General features: G+C 34.9%; 2 protein-coding genes across 5 annotated transcripts in view; one reads left to right on the forward strand and one right to left on the reverse strand.

Annotated features, from left to right (window-relative positions):
• LOC112964544 (cytochrome c oxidase assembly factor 6 homolog) overlaps positions 1–1,976 on the forward strand; it is a 2,225-nt gene extending 249 nt beyond the window's left edge. The window contains exons 2-3 of the mRNA XM_026062787.1: positions 259–407; positions 1,551–1,976. Coding sequence (XP_025918572.1) covers positions 264–407; positions 1,551–1,646 — 240 coding nt within the window. The 5' untranslated portion in view covers positions 259–263 and the 3' untranslated portion in view covers positions 1,647–1,976. The remainder of the gene's footprint in view (positions 1–258; positions 408–1,550) is intronic.
• A 96-nt stretch (positions 1,977–2,072) lies between these two features.
• Positions 2,073–23,481, reverse strand: part of TARBP1 (TAR (HIV-1) RNA binding protein 1) — a 42,140-nt gene continuing 20,731 nt past the window's right edge. For 2 of the 4 annotated variants that reach the window (XM_026062783.1, XM_026062782.1), the window contains exons 15-29: positions 22,526–22,784; positions 22,237–22,425; positions 18,552–18,751; positions 18,327–18,398; positions 16,830–16,950; positions 15,237–15,347; positions 14,090–14,239; positions 11,924–12,010; positions 10,810–11,006; positions 9,243–9,324; positions 7,755–7,926; positions 7,300–7,491; positions 6,280–6,404; positions 4,919–5,055; positions 2,073–3,051 (exon numbers count right to left, since the gene is read on the reverse strand). In XM_026062783.1, the coding sequence (XP_025918568.1) occupies positions 2,886–3,051; positions 4,919–5,055; positions 6,280–6,404; positions 7,300–7,491; positions 7,755–7,926; positions 9,243–9,324; positions 10,810–11,006; positions 11,924–12,010; positions 14,090–14,239; positions 15,237–15,347; positions 16,830–16,950; positions 18,327–18,398; positions 18,552–18,751; positions 22,237–22,425; positions 22,526–22,784 (2,260 nt within the window). In that variant the 3' untranslated portion in view covers positions 2,073–2,885. Of the gene's footprint in view, positions 3,052–4,918; positions 5,056–6,279; positions 6,405–7,299; positions 7,492–7,754; positions 7,927–8,531; positions 9,171–9,242; positions 9,325–10,809; positions 11,007–11,923; positions 12,011–14,089; positions 14,240–15,236; positions 15,348–16,829; positions 16,951–18,326; positions 18,399–18,551; positions 18,752–22,236; positions 22,426–22,525; positions 22,785–23,481 lie in introns of those variants that run through there. The other 2 variants (XM_026062784.1, XM_026062786.1) reach the window with 2 other exon arrangements.

Here is a 23,481-nt window from a genome sequence, read left to right on the forward strand (position 1 = left end):
GAACGGCCGTTAGCGCTGCGCCCCCCCCACTCCGGCGGCCGGTAGTGCGCGGGGCCGCCCGCGCCGGGCGAGCTGCGGGAAAGGGCCCGGCGAGGCAGGGGGAGGCGCCGGCCCCGCAGCGGTGGGGCGCTCTCGTCGCGCAGCGGTAGCTGCGGTTCTCTGTTTGGCCTGTCACTGCCCTCGGCTGGCACTCACCAAGGACGGTGTTTACTCAAATAATAACCCTTCCCCCCCGTTGTTTTTTTTTTTAATCTGTAGTAAAAATGTCGGCACCAACAATGGAGGAAAGAAAGGCTTGCTGGGGAGCTCGGGATGAGTTCTGGGAATGTTTAGATAAAAATAGTGAAGATGCATCCAAATGTCAGAAGCTAAGATTATWTTTTGAATCTAGATGCCCACAGCAATGGGTGAGTAATGACAGCTCTTTACTGGTCATAATGTACTAAGCCCAAAGCTTGTACTGTATGAAAAGAGCATTTATTTGCAAGTTAACAAAAATGGGCAAATAATTGTCTACGCTGTTAATGATGGTAATCCAGTTTCTTGCATTGCAGAATGTATGCAGTCTTAAACATTCTCATAGATAACTTGATACTCTTGTCAAACTTGATTTGCACACTTTTGGCCTTATTGGGAAACTAAAAGTCCTGAGCAGACCACTAACTGGTCCAGCAACTACAAGAAGTCATGAACAGTATCRTAAAGGGAAAGGAAAATACTCTTCCAGATAAATACACATAGTAGTCTGTATGTTTCTAACATCATTATTAAGATAATTAAAAAGTTCTGAAAAATACTTGGAAACTCTCAAAAGCATATAGAAACTACTATCACTAAAGAAGAATGGCTAATGTGGAAGTGAGGTGACATCCAGGGCTTCAGATGCCATGCAACTATAAGACTCACATCTGACACTTTACTGTCCATAAAAATGCCCTTTCTCATGCAATGTAATTTCACTCTGTACCATCTGCTTACATGCAACTCTTATGTGCTTTAGTTTTCCAAGCCCAAGCTAGATTTTTTTTTTTTAATAGCCATTGCTTCTGAATAACAATTGTGTCAGAGGAGCTGTACAATTCCTATTTGAGATAGTAGACTGAGGTCAGTTAAAAATTGGCATGTTCACAGGGGCTGTTCTTACTTGTATTGCACATATCAATAACTGCAGGCAATGAATGAAGGTCATGTAGTCTGCAAAACTAGAAAAGCTGCTGAATTTATATTACCAGTAACCACTGTTCACAGCAGTATAGATCACTTATGGAAAAACAGCAAAATGATAGGCTAATTTTATTAGATGTCCATGGAAGTAACTGGAGGGCTTTTGACAGGGAACTGAAGTATACTTTCAAAATGGCACTCTTTAGTGTAGAGAAGCAAGGCATTCTTAGGGGTTAGGGTCCAAGTATCCCCGTTACAAAAAGATGGAACCTTATTTAAGTTCAGTGATCAAAAACTGTTTATTTTTCAGTCTTGTTATGATGTATGAAGCCCCTTCCTCTGCTAGTTTCTTTTAAGCAACACAAGCTATTTCTGTTTTTAAACAGGTTAAATACTTTGACAAAAGAAGAGACTATTTAAAGTACAAAAAAAAGCTTGAAATGGAAGGATATCTTCCACCACAAACAACTGGAAAGTCATAGTTACTCTGCTTTCAAAATACATCCAGTGAGAGTAACTTTAAGGAAAGGAGAAGCATGACAAAGTGACAGAAGCTGCTGGAGCTAAAGAACTGATAACCTGATGTCTGTAAAAATGCAGGCTGCTGCTCTTGTTGCAAAGTCTCATGTGTCTGCTGAAAGATGGTCATGGATGGCTTTTTCATGAAGAATGAATCAAAGAAATACAGTGCAGGGCTGTTCACAAACCCACATGTTTGCAGAATTACAATCAAACTGTTTCATGGGAATTAATGAATGATTATATAATCATGTAATGAACATATTCAAAAGAGTAATAAAAGTGCTTTTCAATAGGTGAGTTACCTGTCCTAAACAGAAATGCCCCTCTAGGCCTTGTGAGAACTCTGGTGAGAAGGGGTGGCACTRTAATTTGTACCCATCATTTGCCAAATCTTTGAAAATATTTTAAAATACAGTCTAATTCAGATGTTAACTTCACCCTAAAAGAGCAGAGGTACCAAGACTTAACACATCCTATGTGTACAACAGACTTAAGTTACATACTTTGAATACACTGATCTATAAAAGCAGTTTTTTTATATTAATCATACAGGTCAATTTTGAATAAATATCTGTATTAACACTAGGGCAATTATTTACCATTATTTTCACATTATGGTCTTTTATATAATTCAGTATTCTTAATTGATCTTACTGAAGCAACTCCACTAAAAATATAGATTGATATTTACAGCAGGATTAATAAACTTCACCATGAAGGGCACTTGAACAAGGAAACTTCTTATAACAGAAGTTAATTTGTAAAACTTCATATAATCTACTATATCTAGATGCTGGTGGTATTAAATACTTTACTCGGACTACAAAAAGTCTTGATTGTGGTTATATGAAGACACCAATTTCAAGCATGGTTGTCACAACCAAAGTAAGCACAGTTAAAATCCTATGTTTTGAAGTAAATTGAGTTGAGTGTTGTTCATGGTACTATGTTGATGTTCTAATAGCAGTAAATTACACACCACATGCAATATAAATAATATTTATTACCAATGCAACAGTTATATTTAATGAGGTAAAGTATTAAGGCATTTAAAAATCAGTCTGAACTACAGAGAGTAAAACATGCAGAAGTTCAGTATCCTCATTCACCCTGAGTCATATCTCATCTATTCAAAATCTCATGTTATAGCACCGTAAGAAGCCCCCCAGCTGTACTATAAGGCACGAAACTCTTGGCAGTCATTTTTGTTGTTTTTGTTTGATCACTTGTTGCCTTGTGTACTCCCAAATCAGCAGAGCTCCACTTACATGAACATTAAGTGATCGAATAATACCCTGTTGAGGAATTTCCACACAGACATCCAGGTGATGAATCAGGTTTGCTGGAATTCCTTCATGTTCATTTCTAATAAAGGAGAAACAATAACTTAAGTCTGTGAAAAGAAAGGTATTCCAGAAAAAGGAAGATACAAAAGTCACAACAGCAACCAAGCACCATTTGGAAAATACAGCACCTGCACTCCATATAACTGATGGGAACTTTTTTTCTTTTTTTTTTTTAATTTAAGCAGCATTGTAAATGCTATCCCTCCTTGTAACAAGTTATACATTACTGAAACAAAAACAACAAAAACAAACATAGGAAGTCTGACTAAGCTTTGATACAGCCAGCCAGCTTTTCACCTCAAAAGCCAAATCAAAATTCAAGGAAAGTTGACTTTATCTTAAGTCTGAAACTTAGGGCTAAAAAGTAACAGAACTGCAGGGAGCTTCCTACTACCAAAAGTAAGGTCACTGAAAACTGAAATTGCTGAATTATATTACTAACATAATTACTRGATGCAAAATATTGCTATACAGTATTAACTCCACTTTTTAGAAGAAAGAACAAAGACGTACAGTAATTCCTTAACTTAGGTGCCATGGCCGGGCCACGTACAGGATGTCCTTCACTCAGCAACCTAAAGATACCTTTATACTGTTACTGTCTTTGTCTCTAGGTTTTTAATTCTCTGTCCTGGAAATACACAACAGCTAGGTACTGCTTGCACTACAGGTGGATTAGGCAGTCCAAAGTTTGGGAAGCAAAAATGAAGTAATTATTTCAGCACCGTCTTTTCATGACATTCACGTTTCTACATGGAGAATGTGAGAAAATGGATAGAGCACTCATCTTCACTTCACTCGTCCAGCAACAGCTGAACACCATGCAATAGGTCTTCCTCTCCCCCTTTATTTTGAAACTATCCATATAGCAAAGTAAGTGGCTATAAATGAAACGACGCAGGGCATGAGGCTGTTGGCACAGGAGGGGAGCTCAGCTGCCCACTCTACTTGTGATGTGGTCTTGGTACAAGGGGACCCGACACTGGCCAAAGCATTCAACTGGAAATGTGCTCACTCTGAAGAGGTGGGACATCAGAAGATACAAAAGGTTTCTAGTAATTAAAACTATGTTTTTTAGTTAGAAGAGAACAAAGTAATTACTGAAGTGGGGAAAATCAAATTCTGAAGCAAAGTTAAATACAAAAAAAGTTTGAAAAACAGAGGTACTTATGCCTATTTTGTCCTAAAAGGATAGGCCCTTCCTCCTGATCTCACTCAGTGGTCCAGCAATTTCCAATAGCTTTCTGGCTTGAAGACACTTTCCTCTAGATTCCTTGAAGTTCCTTTGTCGCTTCAGTGGCTTGCCTGGTTATAGGAGCCGATTCATGCTTTTCTTTGACATCCTCCCACAATCTGCTTGTACTGTAAACGCCATACTTGCCGTTTCTTCTCATGCCTTCCTCCTCCTTCATTTTTAAAGTTTCTCCTAGCTACATGTGCTTCTGCTCCTTTTTCCTTCCCCGTTCTCACTGGATAAGCAAGGCAAATAGGCAGCCCTCCTTCCTGCTGTCTACCCACAGCCTTTTGGTAGAACATACAGGTCCCCATATTATTAAAATGAATAGATGATACCTCTGTCACACCTGGAAAACTAGAATCCATACTGCTGCTACCGCCACTCATAAGAAAGGAGTTACTCTGTATAGATCAGTCATGAATTGTGAGGAAGAGAGGAAAGGATCATTCAGGAGCAGAGATCAACATCTCCCATTCCTTACTACAAAAAGCCCAGCTCTTTCCTGTTTTCCCAGTCCTTTCCAGTTCTAATTCCACCTCTGCCAGGGTCACTTGGTTTTCACATGACTAAACTGCTAACTAGTAGAAGGGCTGCTGGATGAATTGAGAGGTAGATTTACCAAAAAAAAAAAAAAAAATTATGTTCTTACCCCAGCAATAATAGTGACTTCTCTGGGAAGCAATATTCTGTAAGATCAAAACTTTTAGCTGTCTGCTCCACACCTATGATAGTGTAGCCTTCTGTTTTTTTCTGCTGTAAATAATCAACAAGCTGAGATGGTTTCACCTGTACATCAAATGGAAAGAGAAATATACAAATATTTAAATACTGCTATTTGTAATCTTCTAAAGTTACTGTAAAAACAATTTACACAGACCCATTTTTAGATTAATACCTTTATCCCCAAATACTGTGTCCATATACATGGCCTACCATTTAAAATTTCAGCAGTAGTGCAAAAGATATCTATATRTAGGTAATGCCAGGAAAATTTATTCCACAAATAAAATGAACTAAGGCACTTCTCTGATTCTGACAGCTACAAGCCTTAATCAACATATCTGAATATAAAAGAATCACTCTTGCATAAGGACAAGATGGTAATTCTTATTTAAGCTGATATCCCTTCCTGAAACAATATAATGGTTAGCCAAAACCGAAGCTGACTTGCCTTACAAGCCTGTTTTACAACTTGTGGTAGCTTGAAGTGAGGAGTTTCTAAGTACTTTCTTTGTCCTTATTTCTAAACTTCCTATTTGTATTAGATGCCAGTTTTGTCATGCAGCAGAAAGTCTGTCATCAGTACAGTGCTGTGCAGAGGTTAGTTATGAAAACTATTAGGTATAAGAACACACATGTGTCTACTGGCATTCTATTTTAGGCAGAATACAATACAGCTATATTGTTCTGAGAACAAATCTTAATATGCTGAAAATAAGCACTGTGTAAAAAATGAACATTTTTGCACTGAATTTTTTCAGGTGACTTGCCAAAGCCAGTCTTGAAAAACAGGTTATAAAATACAGCCATCATTTTTTCTACAGAATGCTAAAGATATAGGTTGAAGCCCTTGTTTTGATAAGCTGGATAACAGGTTCTAAAAGCTTAGCAGAAACTAGCTTCAGGCAAACTCAGTGGTTATCCTCATTAAGTTACTAAAAAGCAGCAGACCAACCAAGATAAACAACTGAAGCATTGTTCAAGTTTTACAAATGAACATTAAATTCCGATGCACAACTATAAAACAGAGTTAGCTCTAACAATGGCAACTCATATAAATCAGTTAATCACAACAATATGAAAATAAAAGTAATTAAGCTGTTTGTTACCAGGTTGACCCAAAGTAACAATTATTCCAAAATACTCAATATTTAACATCAAAGATAACAGTGGGAACATCTGTTAAAAGGTTCATTTTTGTAAGAAGAAAAAAGTAAGACTGAACTACACATCTGATTAACTGAAGTTGCAGAATACACTTTTAAGCTATTAAAGCATGCTTCCATTCACCTCAATAAGGGGGAGCCACTGCTCTGCAGAAACACTAAGATGCTGGAACTGCTTATCTTGTACATAATGAAGACTGCTGACAACCAGTGCAGATGCCCCAAATATTTCACTTGTACGACATAAACCTATTAACAGAAGAATTCAAGTGATTGTTGTATAGAAAATAATATAAACACCAAGCTAGAGGATTTGAGCAAGTGAAAAAGGACAAAATCTGAGAAAAGTCTATCATATTAGCCTTCTGCTTTTAATCAGCAAATTCAGGTGCTTTTTGTATCTGTTCCAAGTCAGACTTTTTCCATAAGTCTTACCAGAAAACAATTTTTTTTGTAGCATATCAGAAAGATAAAAATTTTAAAAGTACTATGCTTGATAATATGCTTCTAGGGTATTACTATAAATTAATATAACAAAGTAATGGATCAGTATACAAGTTTAGGCAGACACACGCACAGCAGCTTTTAAGATCTAAATTCAGTACCAGTTAAATGAAAGGCATTAGAGAATGATACAGTACAGCATTACATTGCAGACAGCACCAGCTTGTGGCCTTATCATTAACAGTTTCACTGTAGTCAGTAGAACTGCGGACAGCAGCAAGCACTATGCCATGGAGTATTTGCAGGATTTGTTATATCACAGCTTGCACAGTATCATGCAGCAATACTTYAAATCAGAAATGGGCACCTTCCTGTCATTGAACAGTCATGAGAAACAGTAGCATGTCTACAAGACTTGGTTTAATTGTTATAGGAAAAAATGCAAGAGCAAATTATTTTCCTTTAACCATATATACAGCTGAAACATTCAACAGTGACAAAGAATCCACATACAGTAAGAAACCAAGCTTGATTCACAGCAAAATTTTGTTTAATTAATGCACACTATGTGTGACTTTTTTTTTTTTAAATTTAACAAGTGAAAAATAAATCTTTCCCTCTTCTGAAATAGATAACATTTCTTTTGGTGAACATTTTTTGTAGAATAATGATCTATTTCTCAATGCGCATTCAACCTTACCTCCTAAATTGGTAGGTTTATCAATAAGTGAAGCCACTACAATCAGTCTGCTGTTTGATTTACCAAGTTTAGCCGCACGATCTTGAAATACCAGTTCCAGGTCTAAACTAGGAGTACTATTTTTCCAGGGTATGATCTTCTTCTGAACATCTGTCCATTCTGTCTGGCTATCCGTTTCAACCAAATTTGAACCTATGAAAATAAGTATTAGTCATCTGGATATGCAAGTGGTAATCAACTTAYTGCTTCAGTAAAGAAAAGTATTCGAATGATATTACTGTAAACAGTCATCTGCTGTCATTTTATAGCACATACTCTGCTCTCCTAGATACAAGACTCCTTTAGCACAATAGCACAAGGATCATGTTCATGCAGAGATCAGATTTAATACAGAAATATACAGCTACTACCAAATACAAATAATTTCATTTTAATATCTATTAGCTATATTTTACCCATGTCTTGCTGAGACCAGTCACTTGGTTTTAGATCAAGAAGTTCAGTTCGAGAATGATACCACTGAAACGTTGCTGGCAAAGGAATGTCAGTGAATCTGTCAAATTTACAGAGTGAGATCCATTCATCTTCAGCAAGTTCTGAAAGGCGTGGAAGAGTGTAAAATATTGTCTGAAATGTAATACAGTGTTATTAGCAAAGTATCACTAAAGTAAGCAAGACAGATATAAAATTACCCAGAGGTTAATTTACTATTGCACCTCTTATCTGTCATGCTGTTTTTATACTTTTTTCTTGTCACAAGATATAATTTACTAATATATCTTTCAAATATTCACCACTTTATGTATAGTACTATTATCCCAAACTTTCATAATACTGTTCTCTAATGAGACATTCTTTAAGGATTTGAATTTATCTCAAAATCTGCAATACTGAAGAATTACTTGTATACTTTTCAGCACAATAGTTCTGTCAAAATGCATCATGCATGACACACTCAAGAGTTTTGGTACACCCTTATAAACTTGTAGCAGATAATGTTGATTGATTTAATGTCAAGAGGAATATGGTCAAAGCATTAAAATCCAACTCAGCACTACCAGTACAACTAACCACAACCAGTCAAGGGGGAAGATGCATACACCGAGGGAAAGGCTGAGTAAGATGAAAAGTTTAAAACCCAGACTTTGTGGTTATCCTTTTGAGATGCACCCTAAATACATTTAAATACTTAACAAATACTAACTCTGCTTTTTCTTTCTCCTCTTCAGGATTTTCATTTCCAAATTTTATCGAGTTGTCTCCAGCACATTTAATTGTTCACCAAAATAGTTCACAGAATGTAGGTTTTCAAATAAATAAATAAAATTCCTTCTCTGAGAAAAGACATTGTTTGTGCCAGAACACGTGCACCCCTTTTCACGTTCATGTTTCTCTTCTATTTTCAGTCTAATTTCTATTTCTATCTCTTATTTTTATCTGCACCCTTTTTTTCGTCTCAGTGCTTATTCAGCTTTCAGTTATTTAAGACATGGCAAAAGGTGTAGCTGAAAAACGTTATAGAAGTTATATACCTGTACTCAGTTCACATTAAACAACAGTTCAGTCAAGCAACCTCAAATCAGTTAGAAAGGCAGATGTCTTCAAATCCTAACAAACGATGTGATAACCTAGATGCACTTGAGTTATTAGAAGTAACTTACCAAGCCACACATAAAATTAATAGATTAACCCATATCTGCCTCTCCCACATAGATGGGCATATTCACCACACACACCTTTTTTCAATTGACTTAACTTTTTAGCACAATCTTAACTAGAGAATTAAGCTTCAGTCTTAGTCCAAATCCATTACATTTTTGTGAAGCCATTCTTCAGTGTTTTAAATGAATAATAGTTGATCATTATTCATCCTACATAGGAACATATAAAGAAAGTTAAAGATACAGCTGAAAATAACATTGATCGGTATCTTTTGAACTTGCCTCTAGACTGTAATCCCTAAGTGGATGAAACGTTGCAAAGAAGAAGTGATCTTGGATTCGCTGCCAGTTCCTTCTAGCATTTCTGTAATTCCAAAAGTTAATGCAGGATGTAACAAAAATGCAACATACTGGATTTTTGTAATTGTCAAATTATAATAAGGCAATCTGATTTTATTTACTGTACACTATATGGGAAAAAAGATTACTTTAATAACTGGGGACATTTTAAAGACACAGCATTCAGGAAGTAAGTTTTATTCATGTTTCAATTAAGTCCCATAACACATCTCCAAATTCTGTTACTAGGAGAAATAAATTTGGCAGGAAAGGGGGTCCCATCTAGCCCCTCAAAGAAACTGAGTATTAGGCTATGATTCAAGTGACCGATTTTAAGCTATTAAAGCCCACTATTAAAAAAAAAAAGTCTCCTCCTCAGCAGCTTGTCTCTATCCCATATCTTGACAAACCAATTTGTGTGACTAAGCAGTGAACTAGATCAGGGTAGACTTTCTTTTTGCCTGGTAATTTTCCAGAAAAGACCAATCTGTCAGTAGCAGTCCCTGTTAATATTAGCTTACAACATTTGTCAGAAATTGTAAATAATTTTAAATAACTCATAATAGGCCTAACAAAGGATTGTAACACATAAATAGTACAAAGAATTTACTTGTTACATTCCAAAATAATTAAGCAGAAAAGCATTTATGTAAACCTAATTTAATTATCACTCAAATTATTTTCCTAATTAGTTTATTTTTCTTATGCAAAGGTTATTTGAAAAGTATTAATACTTAAAACATTTCACATTTTAACATTTGACATTTTACTGGTATCAGGAATTTTGGAATAATGATTCACATTTCTTCAAAACCCGCTGGATAAAAAGACAGAGCATATCTGACTGTCAGTTTTTTACCCTCCTCCTAAACTATGATACTGTTCAAACATGCCTGCATTTTTCCTGTTGTGCTTTCAGACTGTAATGCTACAGCAGAGATTCTGCCATACTTCTGAATAGGAATCAAAGTGAAAAATCTTTTAAGAAAAGTAATGCATAATTGAGAAGTCATTGATGTTTTTCTTTACAAAGCTAAAAAGTGAAAATCTTCTGAAAAATAAAGTGTTAGATAAAATATTATGAGTATTTTGTAAACATATACTAACAAGCTACTCTCAATTAGACACAGAACAAATTAATATTTGTTTGTTTTTTCAGTTTCTGAGAACAAAGCTTGAAGCATGATGAAACTCTCTTTCCCAAGAGACTAAGCTCATCTTCCTCATACCCCTGACAGCTGCAACAACATAACCCATTCATATTCTCAGACAGTTATCATAAATAACTTTCTCTTGTGAAGCAAATTAAATGAAGCTCAGAACAGAAGATGGCTTCCAGCACTTCATTTTCTTTGCTGATGATTAAGACTTCAATTTCCAAGTATTATTTCTTTTTAAATGAAACAAATAAAACCACAGAAATTATCAAGTGTTATTTTATAAGATTAAACTTACTGCAAATGGCTCAGAAAAACAATCTTAAGCTGGAAGTCATAAGAATGTTACTAACCCTGCGCCATGCATGTTTTCTACTTGTTGAAGGCTAGATTCAATAACTGGTGTCAGAGCTTCAAATTCTTCCACATGCAACATTTTGCACATACCCCAGATTTTTTTAAGGGCAATTAATGCATAAAGTCGAACACTGAAATTGTGGTTGAAACACCACTGTAGAACAACTATGAGGGCTTTCTTCAAAGCTGGTTTCTAAAAAATAAAAAAAGAAGATTCTCTCATTTATATTACGTCTTAGTGTATTATTTGGTAGTACAAAAGGAAGAGTGGCCCAAGATACAACTGCTTCTCAGAAAATAGCCTTTCAGAAAGTCCAAAGCTTTGACAGTATTTATGTGCATATAAGGCCTCAGAACATGGCCTTCATTTCCTTCATTCAATATTTAGCTCACAAGTGCATGGAGCTACAAGCTCCACTCGTGCTGTTTTGAAAATTTATTAATTTGCTTTAAAATCTAGTGTTCTGCATACATGGAAACCTTTACTTACTTCTGATTTTCTACCACTTAGGAAGCTGGTCTTGCAAATTATGCAAGCAATCACCAAAAATAACAGAAGTGCCTGGATTGCCATGGATCTGTAGCAGTTGGCTCCACATAGTATCTGAGAGTATTTTATCCTCTATTTTGAGAATTAGTTTAAAAAAAAGGGGGGGGCAGGGCCTTCTGAATAAAACATTCTAAATTTAATGTGGAGTAGTTATTTTCAAAGAACCCCATATCTGAGTGCTCTTACTTTATAATAAGATTACCCTTTTCCAGGTTATCCGGGTACAATTTCATGGGGATTAAATAAGTAACGTAAACAAGGGGGGAAAAAAAGAGCATCCACATGTTCAGTTATACTGGAATAGCTCTTCTGGAAAAACACATGTGCAATCAGGCCCTATATATTCAAAACATCTGCCATTTACAAAATTTTCAGTAAGTCAAATACGATACAGAGGTGATGGGAAAAGTTAGTGTTTTCCATATCAAGAGAGACAGAGTATCTTTGTAAGAAGACGTAAGTATTAAAAAGGCTCTGAAGACTAGACTGCAAAAAGGATTTTTATTTCAAAAATCCACATAAAGTCCAACTGAATAAAAAACATTTTTAGTCAAACTTACCTTCTCAGAGGTATTTTGAATAATGATGTCAAAGTGTGATAACACTGATAAAAATGTGCAGATGCTTGTTTTAAGCTTTTCTTCATCCTAAAGTAAAAGGGAATATGACGAACAAGAAATAAATATATCTAAAATGCTTTTTATACTCCATAAACTTTCACAGTGTATTATGCAGATTCAATACCTGTATGTTTATATCAATACTTACCAAAAACTATGGTGTTTCCACAGCAAAACTTACTAAAATACCAAGTTCTTATAGTACAAGATCACATTTTTCCCTAACACATTATTTGCTTTTTACTGACACAGTAATCAGAATGAAGTACACAACCRTGCAAATGAGTTAAAATTCAATCCAAAGTTAACAAATTTTCTTCCACTCCCCCCCCCAAAAAAACCAAAAAAACCTCAAACCAAAGAAACAAAGACACCTTCCCCCCACAACCGCAAACAAGCAAGATGGGAAAATCTCATTTATTATCCTATTCACTCAACTTTCCTGCAAGAATTCTGTAAAAGACAGCTTAAGGAATTTTGTGCTTATGCTGCACCCAAACTGAACAGGAACTTATTTCCTACACTTCCATTCTAGTACTTTTTATATTGTATTAAATTATCTCATTAAAAAAATCCCGCTGAAATGAACATGGGAAGAATGTTTCCTAAATATTTGTCAAATTCAGATTAGTGAGAACAACTAGATCATACTGTCACAAGATTTAAACCAAAGAGAATTTTTAGATTAATTTGATCTTCTACATATCAAAGGACATTGAACACCATTGTTTTATTACAATTCAGATAAATGTAAGTTATTGGGCACAAGTACACCTTCCAAAAGTATGTTCTCTCAACCATTGACCTTCACTGTTAAAAATCTGTACTATGTGTAATTTAAATTTGTCTGACTTTACCTTTCAGCCACTGGTTTGTATACATCTTTCTCTGCTTACTGAGCTTTTTTCAGCAAAGAAAATTTTTATATATTGTAATCGTATCAGAGACTGAGTCTCTCACAGCAAGGCTTTTCTTCAATCCTTTGAAAAGAATCTCCAAAATTTTTTAATGTTCTCACATTTCCATATGCTTATAAAAACTAGAAAATAGCCCAGGAGTCTTACCAATATTCTGTATTGAAGGAAACAGTTTCCACACTCCTGTTTATAGGTAGTTTTTATTAATCCTTTTTGCCACAGCATTACGCTGGATGTTAAAGTTCAGGTGAGTTTTTCCAGTGTGACCCTGAAAGTCCTTTTCAGAGTCAGCTTTTCAGGATAGATTCTGAAAGGGACCTGTATTCCTTTTCCCTAAATCTACAGGCTTTCTGCTTCCTATGTTAGAGCACTGTGTTTGAATGGGCTCACTGTGATTCAGTGCATTTATCAGCATGAAGTCTCTGCAACTCAGATGGTTCCTCAACTAAGAGTAACAGCTGCAACTCCTCCAGCATTTGGAAGGAACCCTGAAACACTATGAAGTTATATCCTTTATAGCACTTTTCATCAATTCAGATAGGCCTTGCAAGCCCTTTTTGTGCACTTAAATTATAAATTGTACTAAAAAGGACAGATTTTTCCCATGTGCAGAAAACAAAATAGAACATGCATCACTAGCAAGGAAAGATATCTCATAGGGCAGTTTTAAATATCCGTCACGGGTTTGGGGCAAAAAAATATATATATACACAAGTTTTTTTTATTCTTGTCCCACTGTTTAGCTTTCAAAAATAACTACAGTAGCAACTAGGCTATCAGATAAGCAAGAAGGCAGCTACAATTCACTATTATGGGTAGTTAGAAGCCGCAGAGGCACCACTGTAAGTATTCCTGTATACTGAAGGAGATGCAAGCACATGCATATTTCCTACTCAGCCCAAATGAACAATGCTACCTAAGAAATTCAAACTCATGAATATAGACTACGTATATCTACAGTTCAAGTCTTATGGATAATTACTTGGAGAAGAATCCAAGACATTAAAAAAAATGCTAATACATCAGAGATCTCACTTAACTGTTAGAGGAGTTTTTGGCACCATATTCAAAATTTGCCTCCAGTTTTGAAAATGCATTACAAAACACAATGAAAATAATGCTGGGAAGACAACCTATAACTTTTTTTGTTCAAATTGCTCTTTAAGTGAACACTGAAGTTCTTACTTACATAGCAAAAGCAATCCCAGAATTTATTAAGAAAGTAGGGGTATTTATGTAGACTCAAGATGATAATCCATTCTATGAAGTATTTCACAGACGCCTGGTTGTTAACAAATCCAGCCTGAAAAACCTTGTTAAGGGTTTCACACAAAAAATTCTGAGAAAACAAAATTAGATAATCATTTAGCATATTGTTACAAAGTTATTTCAATGAAGAAAAGTAAAATCTAAAAAAATATCCTCGCCTTTACAGCGATATTAGAAGTATCTTTTAATACTCAAACCAAAACATTTTACAGTCATCTAATTTCTGTATTATACATATTAATCAGTGCAGGTTATACTTTTGGGCATGTATTTACACAGCGTGTAAAAAGTGTGTAAAGGCAGCTGGGATCAGACAGCAAAATGCTACAGAAGTGTTACTACAGCATAGGAAAGTTAAACAAAGCACACATTAGAAACAGGGAGCGTATGGTTTTCTATTTGTCATATGTTAAGAACTGAGGAAATGAAGATTTGTTTTTTTTTTAAAATAACTCTTCACAAAGCATATTTAACATCATTTTAACTGACAGAGAAAGACTCCTGATAAAGAATGCCTGAACTTACAGATATGCTGCTACAGTACAAATATAGCGCCATTAAGGAAAAAGGCAGGTCACCACAACGTCTCCATAGGAGACTGAATACAGCACCTGCCTAATGCTAAATTTTCACTGACAGTTTGAATGTAGTGTCAAGAGAACACTACATTCTTCATGACTTTATGACAGTTTATCAAACCTTTCAAATTTTTTTTTATGAATAAACATCAGGTGAAACTAAAATTTCTTAATTTTCTGAATGTTCATATAGTAGCAGCATCTTTACTAAATGAAAAGCTTTAAATCAGGTAGTCAGTATGGAGTCTTAGCAAGCCTCAACAGAAAAGTTGGTCTCCTATAATTCACAAATCAAAGAATCAGTTTTCAGTGACCTCTAGAAATGTATCTTGTTCTTACAGTCTAAAGTCACACAAACTTCCATATGCAACTACAGAGATCAAATGTCTTTTATACCCTAATATATTTCATATATTCAGTTTCCATGACAAAAAAAAAAAGTATTCTAGTATGTAGATTTCTTTAAGAATTCAGAAAAAAGTGCAATACCTGGTCAAGCTTTGGAAGAAGAACTAGAAGTGTCTGCCATATCCGATTTTTAATTCTATGCTGTAAAGAGTTTGCATAATAACGTGTTCGAGATCTGGATACCAGTTCATCCTAAAAAGAAATTCAAAGCTTTATTACCTATCCCTCACAACCTTTAAAACTGAAGAATTGGAAATATAATATACTGTACTGAGAATGCAGCATCTACTGCATAGCCGGTATCGGTATTACATATTATTTTAAGTTAGGCAAAATACATAAGTTCATTCATGTATTTAGAATTAAATTTTGAAGTTTGCCCATGAGAAGTGCTGAATGTTGGCAAAATATACAATTCTGCTTAATATTTTTACTTAATATAAGAGCACAGAAACATTAGGTATTGAGTAACAGAGCAGAAAGTTGAAGAATTTACTCAAGAGCACAGCACCTACTCTATATGAACAGTTAAACATAATAATGCTATATAAATTGGAGTATGAATCTGTCAAGCGGTATTAAAGACACAAGCTGTCATTTAGTAACATAAAACAAGTACTAAAGATCCTAAGTGAAGAGATGAGTATACAAATGAATACATTTCTACTTTAACATCTACATATAAAACGCAGGTTTAGCACTGATACTGGTATGCATTACATCTGCTTGTTATTGCAGCTCTAGTTGGAGACAGCAACTAATATTGTGCAATAAAGAGAAGCCTATATGAAAGAAAATAGATGACACAAATGACCTTTAAAAAGATTTGAAATTCATGTTCTTAATTAACTTTAGATTCTTTCCCTACATACTCTGTTTTGGCCTCCAAACTATATGACAGACAAAACTATTTCCTTGATTTAAAAAAAAAAAATTTTTTTAATTGTTGATACAAGTCCCATATTAATACTAAAATGCAAAGACATTTTATTTTTGCATGTTTAATCTTCATATTTAAGACAGGAAATCCACTTTAAAGCTTAGGCAACTTTTTCCACTTGATAATCTTACAACACAACTAACATCCATTCTTCTCTAATAGGCAGTTGGCAGGAGTGACTGAATAAAGAACTGCTCGTCCCTTGTTATTGGGATAGAACCAGAATGCTATCCTACCAGAATAATTTCTGGGCATGGGTGATATTCTAGCTGCAGCTGTATTAATTTACCACTACTTTTATGCTAGTGCCAATGCATAAGCAGCTATAGTTTAAATGAAAATCAGACCCTGACCTTCTTTTGCTAAGCTCATTTATAAGGTCTTCCACAGAGAAGACCTTCAATAGCTCTCTTGATTYAAAAGGTACTTTGCAAGTGTTGAAGTGAAATTCAATGTTTCTAATAGCCTAAATGCATTTTTTTCTGCAATTTGGATAATGTGCAGTAAAGTTGGAACATCCACTAAACACAGAGGAAACAAATCTGAAACAAACAATTCTTACCCCTTCACTTTTACCAAATTAACTCCTGTTTCATGTTAAAAAAAGTGTTTTACTGGGCAAATCTAGACAGGCTATATAAACAACTGTAAATACATCCTTTCAACTGCAAATATTTTGTATTTCAATAGCTATATTAACATTACATTTATATACCAAAAGAAATAAAGTTTACTTTATCAAGTAGTTTGATGACAATGTCTTCCATAAACATCTTATGCAAGATATTCGATCCATCCAACAAGCAAAGAAATTTAATAGCACAAACTCGCACATAGTGATCATCTCTGTTTGTACTGTAAAATATTAATACAAAAAAGTCAAACTCTCCTTATTCAGACATAAAGATAAATCCTAAATTATTAAAAAAAAAAAAAAAAAACCACAAACTTCATCTTAAACATGCATGTGATGTTCTCATGCTGACAAAGACTGACCCACAGAAGAGGTCAAAGGCCATCTTTAAGACTGATACATTTTGTGTTTTGGCAGTTTAAATATTATTAAACACACAAGAGAAAGCCTGAATTCTGAAATGCACTATAAACACCATGTAAATACTTTGGGAAATCTAGAAAATGTAATTGCAATGCACAGCAAACATAGTAAGCCTCCCCTCTGTCATAAAGGACTGAGTAGTTTTATGGTCACCAAGCTGAGTAGTGAGAGAATATGACAACACCCACAATCAGAAATTTAACATTTGTCCACCATTGTTCATGAAGAAAACTAGTGCGCTCCAGATAACTTTCCACTGTTTCTATCCAGAGGTCTTCAATAGCATCTGACTGCTTAAAATACTTTTCAACAGAGATAGCTGTATCATAAAAAGTTTTGGTAAGTACTGTGCATATAATCTTAAAGCAATTTATTTATGCTGACAGACCTTTGGTCAAATATTCCAGTCCAAAATATTTGATTCATATTAGTTTGACAAAAAAGTTATTCAGGGACATCTGAAATAATTAATGCAAAGAGCAGAATTAATTGCATTACAGGTAACCAAGTATCACATAGCTGCAGGCTGTCACAACCAGACATATGGAAGCCAAGAAGCTCTTGGGAGAAAATACAGAAGTACTGAACTAGCAGTAGATCTTTAGAAGCTCAGGTTTTAGCAAATACTAATGCTTCCCAAAAATGCTACATTGGAACTGTTTCTCAGTTTTTGCTCCATTGAGAGTCAAGCTGCAAAAGAGATGAGTTTTCCAGGAGSAAGCATATTCTATTCAAATTCCCTGTTTCAAACTGGAAGCAGTTTCCAAAACTAAAATGGCTTACAACCAATGCTAAAGTATGGCCACATTAATTAAAGCGTAAGTTTCTTACTGTCTTGTCTACAATGATGAGATACATATCAACACACAGAACGATAATATCTGGATCTTGAAAAGCATTACTTTTATGAGGTGAAATAATGAGAAAGTAGTTATTTCAGTCCTATTCAGGTTAACAAATGGGATGAATTTTCTTGAAAATACTTAGCATTTTTCTGCATCTTGTATTTGATTTCTGAATGTAACGTGACGTATTTGCCTTTTACAAATATTTAAGGTAATGAATATACTTTTAAGAAACTGTCTGCAAAAAATAGCATCATTCCTATTCCAACCTCAGCAGTAATGAGGACTCTACTCGGACTAAAYGTAAGATGTATCCTCAAAACGATTACCTTTCTGTAACAACATTTGCTGCACATTTTTCTCCAAGATTTTCTATGAAGGCATGCACATCCTGAATAAGTCTTCTCAGATGAAAGAAGAAAAATAAATTAGCAGAATAGCATATGAAAACTGTTTTTAATTACCTCAAAACTTGAAACTAAGAAAACAGAAAATTATAACAAATATAATCAAGCATTCAGATCTGATGAAATAAGACTTTTTTTTTTTTTTACCTTTGATCTCTCCTGAACACAGTTCCAAAGACACAAGCCTCTGTGATAAGCTCACAGTAATTTCCAGCATTTAAGAAAGTATTTTTGAAAGCACTTCTGTCATCAAAAGTGGAAAATATCCAAGATCGACAACAATGACTAATGACTATATTGAAGACTCCAGTCCTTGTAGTGGACATATCTATGAGCTTGAAAATTATCTGAAAAGAAGAATAAAAAAGGTTCAAAATTTAGTTTCCAAAATAGCTTCCAAAAATGCAGGAATTAAAAAAAACACTGCAATATTATTCTAATATAGTAGGCCTGATTCCCTTCTTCATCCAAGATTTGCTTAGATTAATAATGCCTTGAATCTACCTACAATTCCCTGATTATGTGGGCAGGTGAATGGGAAACAATCAGCCTGCTGCATGCTTATGTTAACAGATGACAGAACAAATCTTTACATATATAGCTGTAACACATGCTTTTAATATGAACCTCCTGACAACTGGAACAAATGTATCCAGGCTTACTTCAGTGAGTACACAAGTCTGGTGCTTCTATCAATCCTTACCAGGTTAGTAGAAAACAATGTTTCTAACATTAAACAAAACTTCTTCCATATGTAGCTATATCACTAATTCTTCTTAATGACAGCTACCTCCATGTTCAGGTTGAAGTTCGCAATTTAGTTAAAGTGTAAAAGTGTCTCTGTACCATTTCCTTAATCATCTTGTTTTTTGGGGGTGGGGGGGGGTGGAAGAGACATATTTAAAATATTTGATCTTGATATTTACATCTTCTCCAAAAAGAAAAAAAACAAAACAAAACAAGAAGAGAAGAGAAGAGGCCGAAGAATTTTCCTTTCCCCCTCCCCCCATTATGCTAAGTGCAAAGGCAAACTTCAGTTCCATAGGAAATTTTTTCTAAGTTGAAAGCATTTGGATGAGAAGGGGGAAGATTCAGAATGAAGACAGTTCAGGAGTGTTTTTCATAAATTTGTTATAAACAACATCAATTATAGCTACTCATGAGAATGTTTTTTTTCAGAAAGTGCAAAGGCTCTTACAGGATAAATCTTCTCTTCCCCCTCCTGAATGATACTTTTTTGATAGAGTGAAACTTCTTTAACTGCAACCCTGTGTTTATAGAGAATGCTGTTCTGAATTATTAAGGATTAAAATGYCCATGAAGAGGTTAAATTGAAATATTGGAATGCACTCTGAAGCACTTTCTGCACAAAACAGTAAGAATATATATATATATTTTTTTTTAAGTGCAAAGAGAGGCATTGTAACTTTCCTTTAATGCCGAAATTAAACTATTCCGTTTCATCCGAGAAGCAGCAGCATGACATTTACAATACATTTCAAAAAAACTGGAATGCTTTTTAATTGTTTCATTACACAGTAAAAATTCAACACATACAAAAAGAATTTAAGTTCTAGCACAATTAACATTTGCACACATCACAAGAAAAAGGAGAAAAGAAGCAGAAGAAATGAAGCCCAAAAACACAGTGCTCTGGGCACTTCTGTGGAAGCCCTTCCATATTTTATCATAGCAATATTCCCTTTTTATGGCTCACAAAAACCCCTATATTCCACTCCCTCTGGCTAACATTAAAAAGCCAAAGTGCACTGTGGTAGACAAGCTTTTAAAATTGTATTTCTGTAGCAAATCAGTATCAGGCAGATCCATTTTTTCTGTCTCTTTAGCTAAAACTAGCCACTGCACAAGGGGTCAATGGCAAAAGAGACTGCCAAAGAGTGGGATAAGAATATACATAAGTAGACACCTGCTTAGGAACTTTATCTTCATTTTCTTATGAAGGGGCAGAAGGAGGCTCGACCAGATGCCCTTTGTTGAACACAGAAGACCTTCATTACCTCCTTGATGCCTGTTGCCATGGTATGTCCCACTGCAGACAATGGGATAGCTGTCATAGAGACTCAAGACTCTCAACATTGGCAGAATACACCTTACATAAATATGTCTGAAATACTAACACTAAAATTAAAACAGTAGTTCTAAATATTTAAATGAATTTTAAGATCAATGAAAAATAAAAAACTAACTACAGCTCATCAGTTACCACAACACTGAGCATGTAATTGCCAGTTACAGATATTCATTAAAAGAGAAAGCTAGGAGATTTCTAGGACTTAAGAGATTCTTTACCTAGTATTATCATCTTTGAATACAAATCTTATTTTGGCTTGGGTCCACACTGAGACTATGAACGCTCAGTTTTATCTGTTGTCTAAAATAGATGACAGTAACATTTGTCTGCAGCAAGTTTTCCAAAAAGATCAAACAGAAAATAAAAGGGTATTATCTTTTAAGATAATTAAGGCTCATATGGACATATTACAGCAATTTTTAATTGACAGGAAGTGCCTATTTTTCTATATTTTAATAAAAATCATTTTCGGGTGTTTGAGCTGAAAATAAAGCTTATATATTTTCTATTATTTACAGTACAAGTCTGACGCCAGGATAGGACAGGAGTGACTTCAAGGCAAAACCATGACGCATTATAGGATAATTTCTGAGCTAAGCGCAAAGCAGCACACGACAGTAATTCTATGCATACGTATATATTGGTAACTACTTTATAATGTATTACTGCTCAGGTAAAGTCTCACAGTCATTGTGGACTGTTCTGTGCAAAAAACTACTTGGTGCCCGGGGAAAAAAGCAACTGAAAAAAGCAAAAAACATGCAAAATTCTTTAGAAAAGTTATGGTTAAGTGTCTTTCCTGTGAATAAAGCCACGCTGCACCAATTTCTGATTACTGAATACAGTTTTAGTGACTCAAAATGAAAAAAAAGAACTACATGATATATGTGAGGACTTACGGAGTACAAAATATTACATACATCTCTCAAAAAACAGTAAAAAAAATGCATCTTTTGTCTTCCAGAACATGAAGCTGGTTCTACCACAAAGTATTGAAGTGAACTATGATGTTTCCTACACCCAGGGCCCCCTCAAAAAAAAAAAAAAACCTGCCAAGTATTTTCATAAAGACTAAACTATTAGAAAAAGGCATACTTTTTTCAAACAATTAACASTTTGGGACAGCTCAGGTGGCAAATCGTGGACAAAATTCCAGAGTAACTGCATAATGTAAATATAAAACAATAGCAAAAAACCTGTATTAACCAGACTAAAACCTCCCAATTTTTTTTTGGAGTCACAAGATACAGAATAGTCTAAAAATCAAAAGGAAGAGTACTTTTAATTTCCTGTGTTACAAGAACAAAGAGATAAGGACTTTCATTTGTAAGCCTTTACTCTGAAGCTGCTCAAGTCAGCAGTCATCAAAAGCTAATGATAATTTGGAGATATACAACTGGTATTTTATTTGTATTGCAGAGCAAACAGTTGAAAGAGATCTGCTATTACCATAACCAGGAGACTCAGAAAAAGGTGACTGAATGAGCATAAAAGTTTCACAAATCTTTTTACTTTCTCACAGAATACAATTTATGCAGTATTTTTGCTTAAAGTTCAAATTTGTTTATCCTCAATCTAACGTTCAGATTTTTTGTTCTTAACACTCTCAAACTACTACCTTTTAGGAAATGAAAAATTCACCACAATACCTGAAAGGAAAATAAAAAGTAAAATATATTTTTAAGATCCAAATGATAAAAATTTATGTCCATTTCCCCAAAAAAGAATTCTCAAACTCACCTCTTTTATTTTGGCATATGCTTGACCCTTCGCACTTGCAGCAACAGCTAGAACCTCAGTAGCAAAGATGAACTGAACAAAAGCTTTTAGATTAGACCAAAATATTAGCTGTGTATTGCTCAAAGAGGATATAATTTTCCAAGCCAAATCAAATGCTTCTATGCAGAGAGACTCTGCTGAGTCCAGAAGCTGAAAACAAAGAGAAGCGTTACATTTAAGGGGAAGAAAAAAAAAGAAAAAAAAAAAGAAAAGAAAAACTATTAAGATCTTGCAGTGTTTTATCTCTTACCTTGGGAACAAGGACTTTCATGGAGTCAAACACAGGTAAGACGTGGTCTGAAGGAAGAATAGTCAGGGCTTCTAATGCAGCTTGTAGAATTTTTGTTAACCTTTCGACTGTGGACGATGACAATTCCAAAAGTTTGTCTTCCAACACTGGCTCAGCAGTATGAAATTTAGTTAAAATGAAACGAAGGCAAATCCACTGGTCGTGAACATAGCGTGCAACTATCTTCCCCCATCCTTGAGATGTTGGTTCTTCACATAAGCTGCAAGAAAAATATTGTTCTTAAATACGTAATATATGAATGTCATATTTATTTAAATTATCACGTACATACCTAGTCTACTAGGGAACAACTGAACTGTACAAACTCACTACATTTCTTCAAGATGGTAAAATTTACACAGGTTCAAGGGGAGTCTGGACAAGGTCATGGAAGAAAAGTCTACCAAAGATTTTTAAAAACAGAAAAATCAGCTCTGGACTCACGTAGTCTCATGAGCCATAAACTAGTAGGAGAGCATTTCATGGAAACATCACTGTATGCTTGCCTTGTTTACATATTCTTCCCCAGGTATTTTCTGTGGCTTGCACAGCAAATACCTTACCTTCCTCAAGGCTTGCTCTGGGCTTCTCTCCCTCCCCCAGTAGTAAAAAATTTCCCCTTCAACTGACTTTTGTACAACACCCAAAGCCATAGCATGTACAGACACTGAAGCTGGTATAAGTATCAGTAGCTTTCAAAGCTAGTTCAGGCTACCTAGCACTAGAAGCTACATAGCTTCATAGTAGTAGACAACTGAGCTACAGAACCTTAGGTCTGACCTGTTATGGCTGCTTTTATGTTCTAAAACCTGAATCTGAAGACATAAAAGCAATTCAATGAATGCTTTGTGTTCAGAACTCTTCATTTTTACCTTGGCAAAAATTACCAAAGAAAAGAACAGGAAAAACAGCATCTT

The sequence above is a fragment of the Apteryx rowi genome, unplaced genomic scaffold, assembly GCF_003343035.1.
Source record: "Apteryx rowi isolate R43461 unplaced genomic scaffold, aptRow1 scaffold_193, whole genome shotgun sequence".
Taxonomy (NCBI): Eukaryota; Metazoa; Chordata; class Aves; order Apterygiformes; family Apterygidae; genus Apteryx; species Apteryx rowi.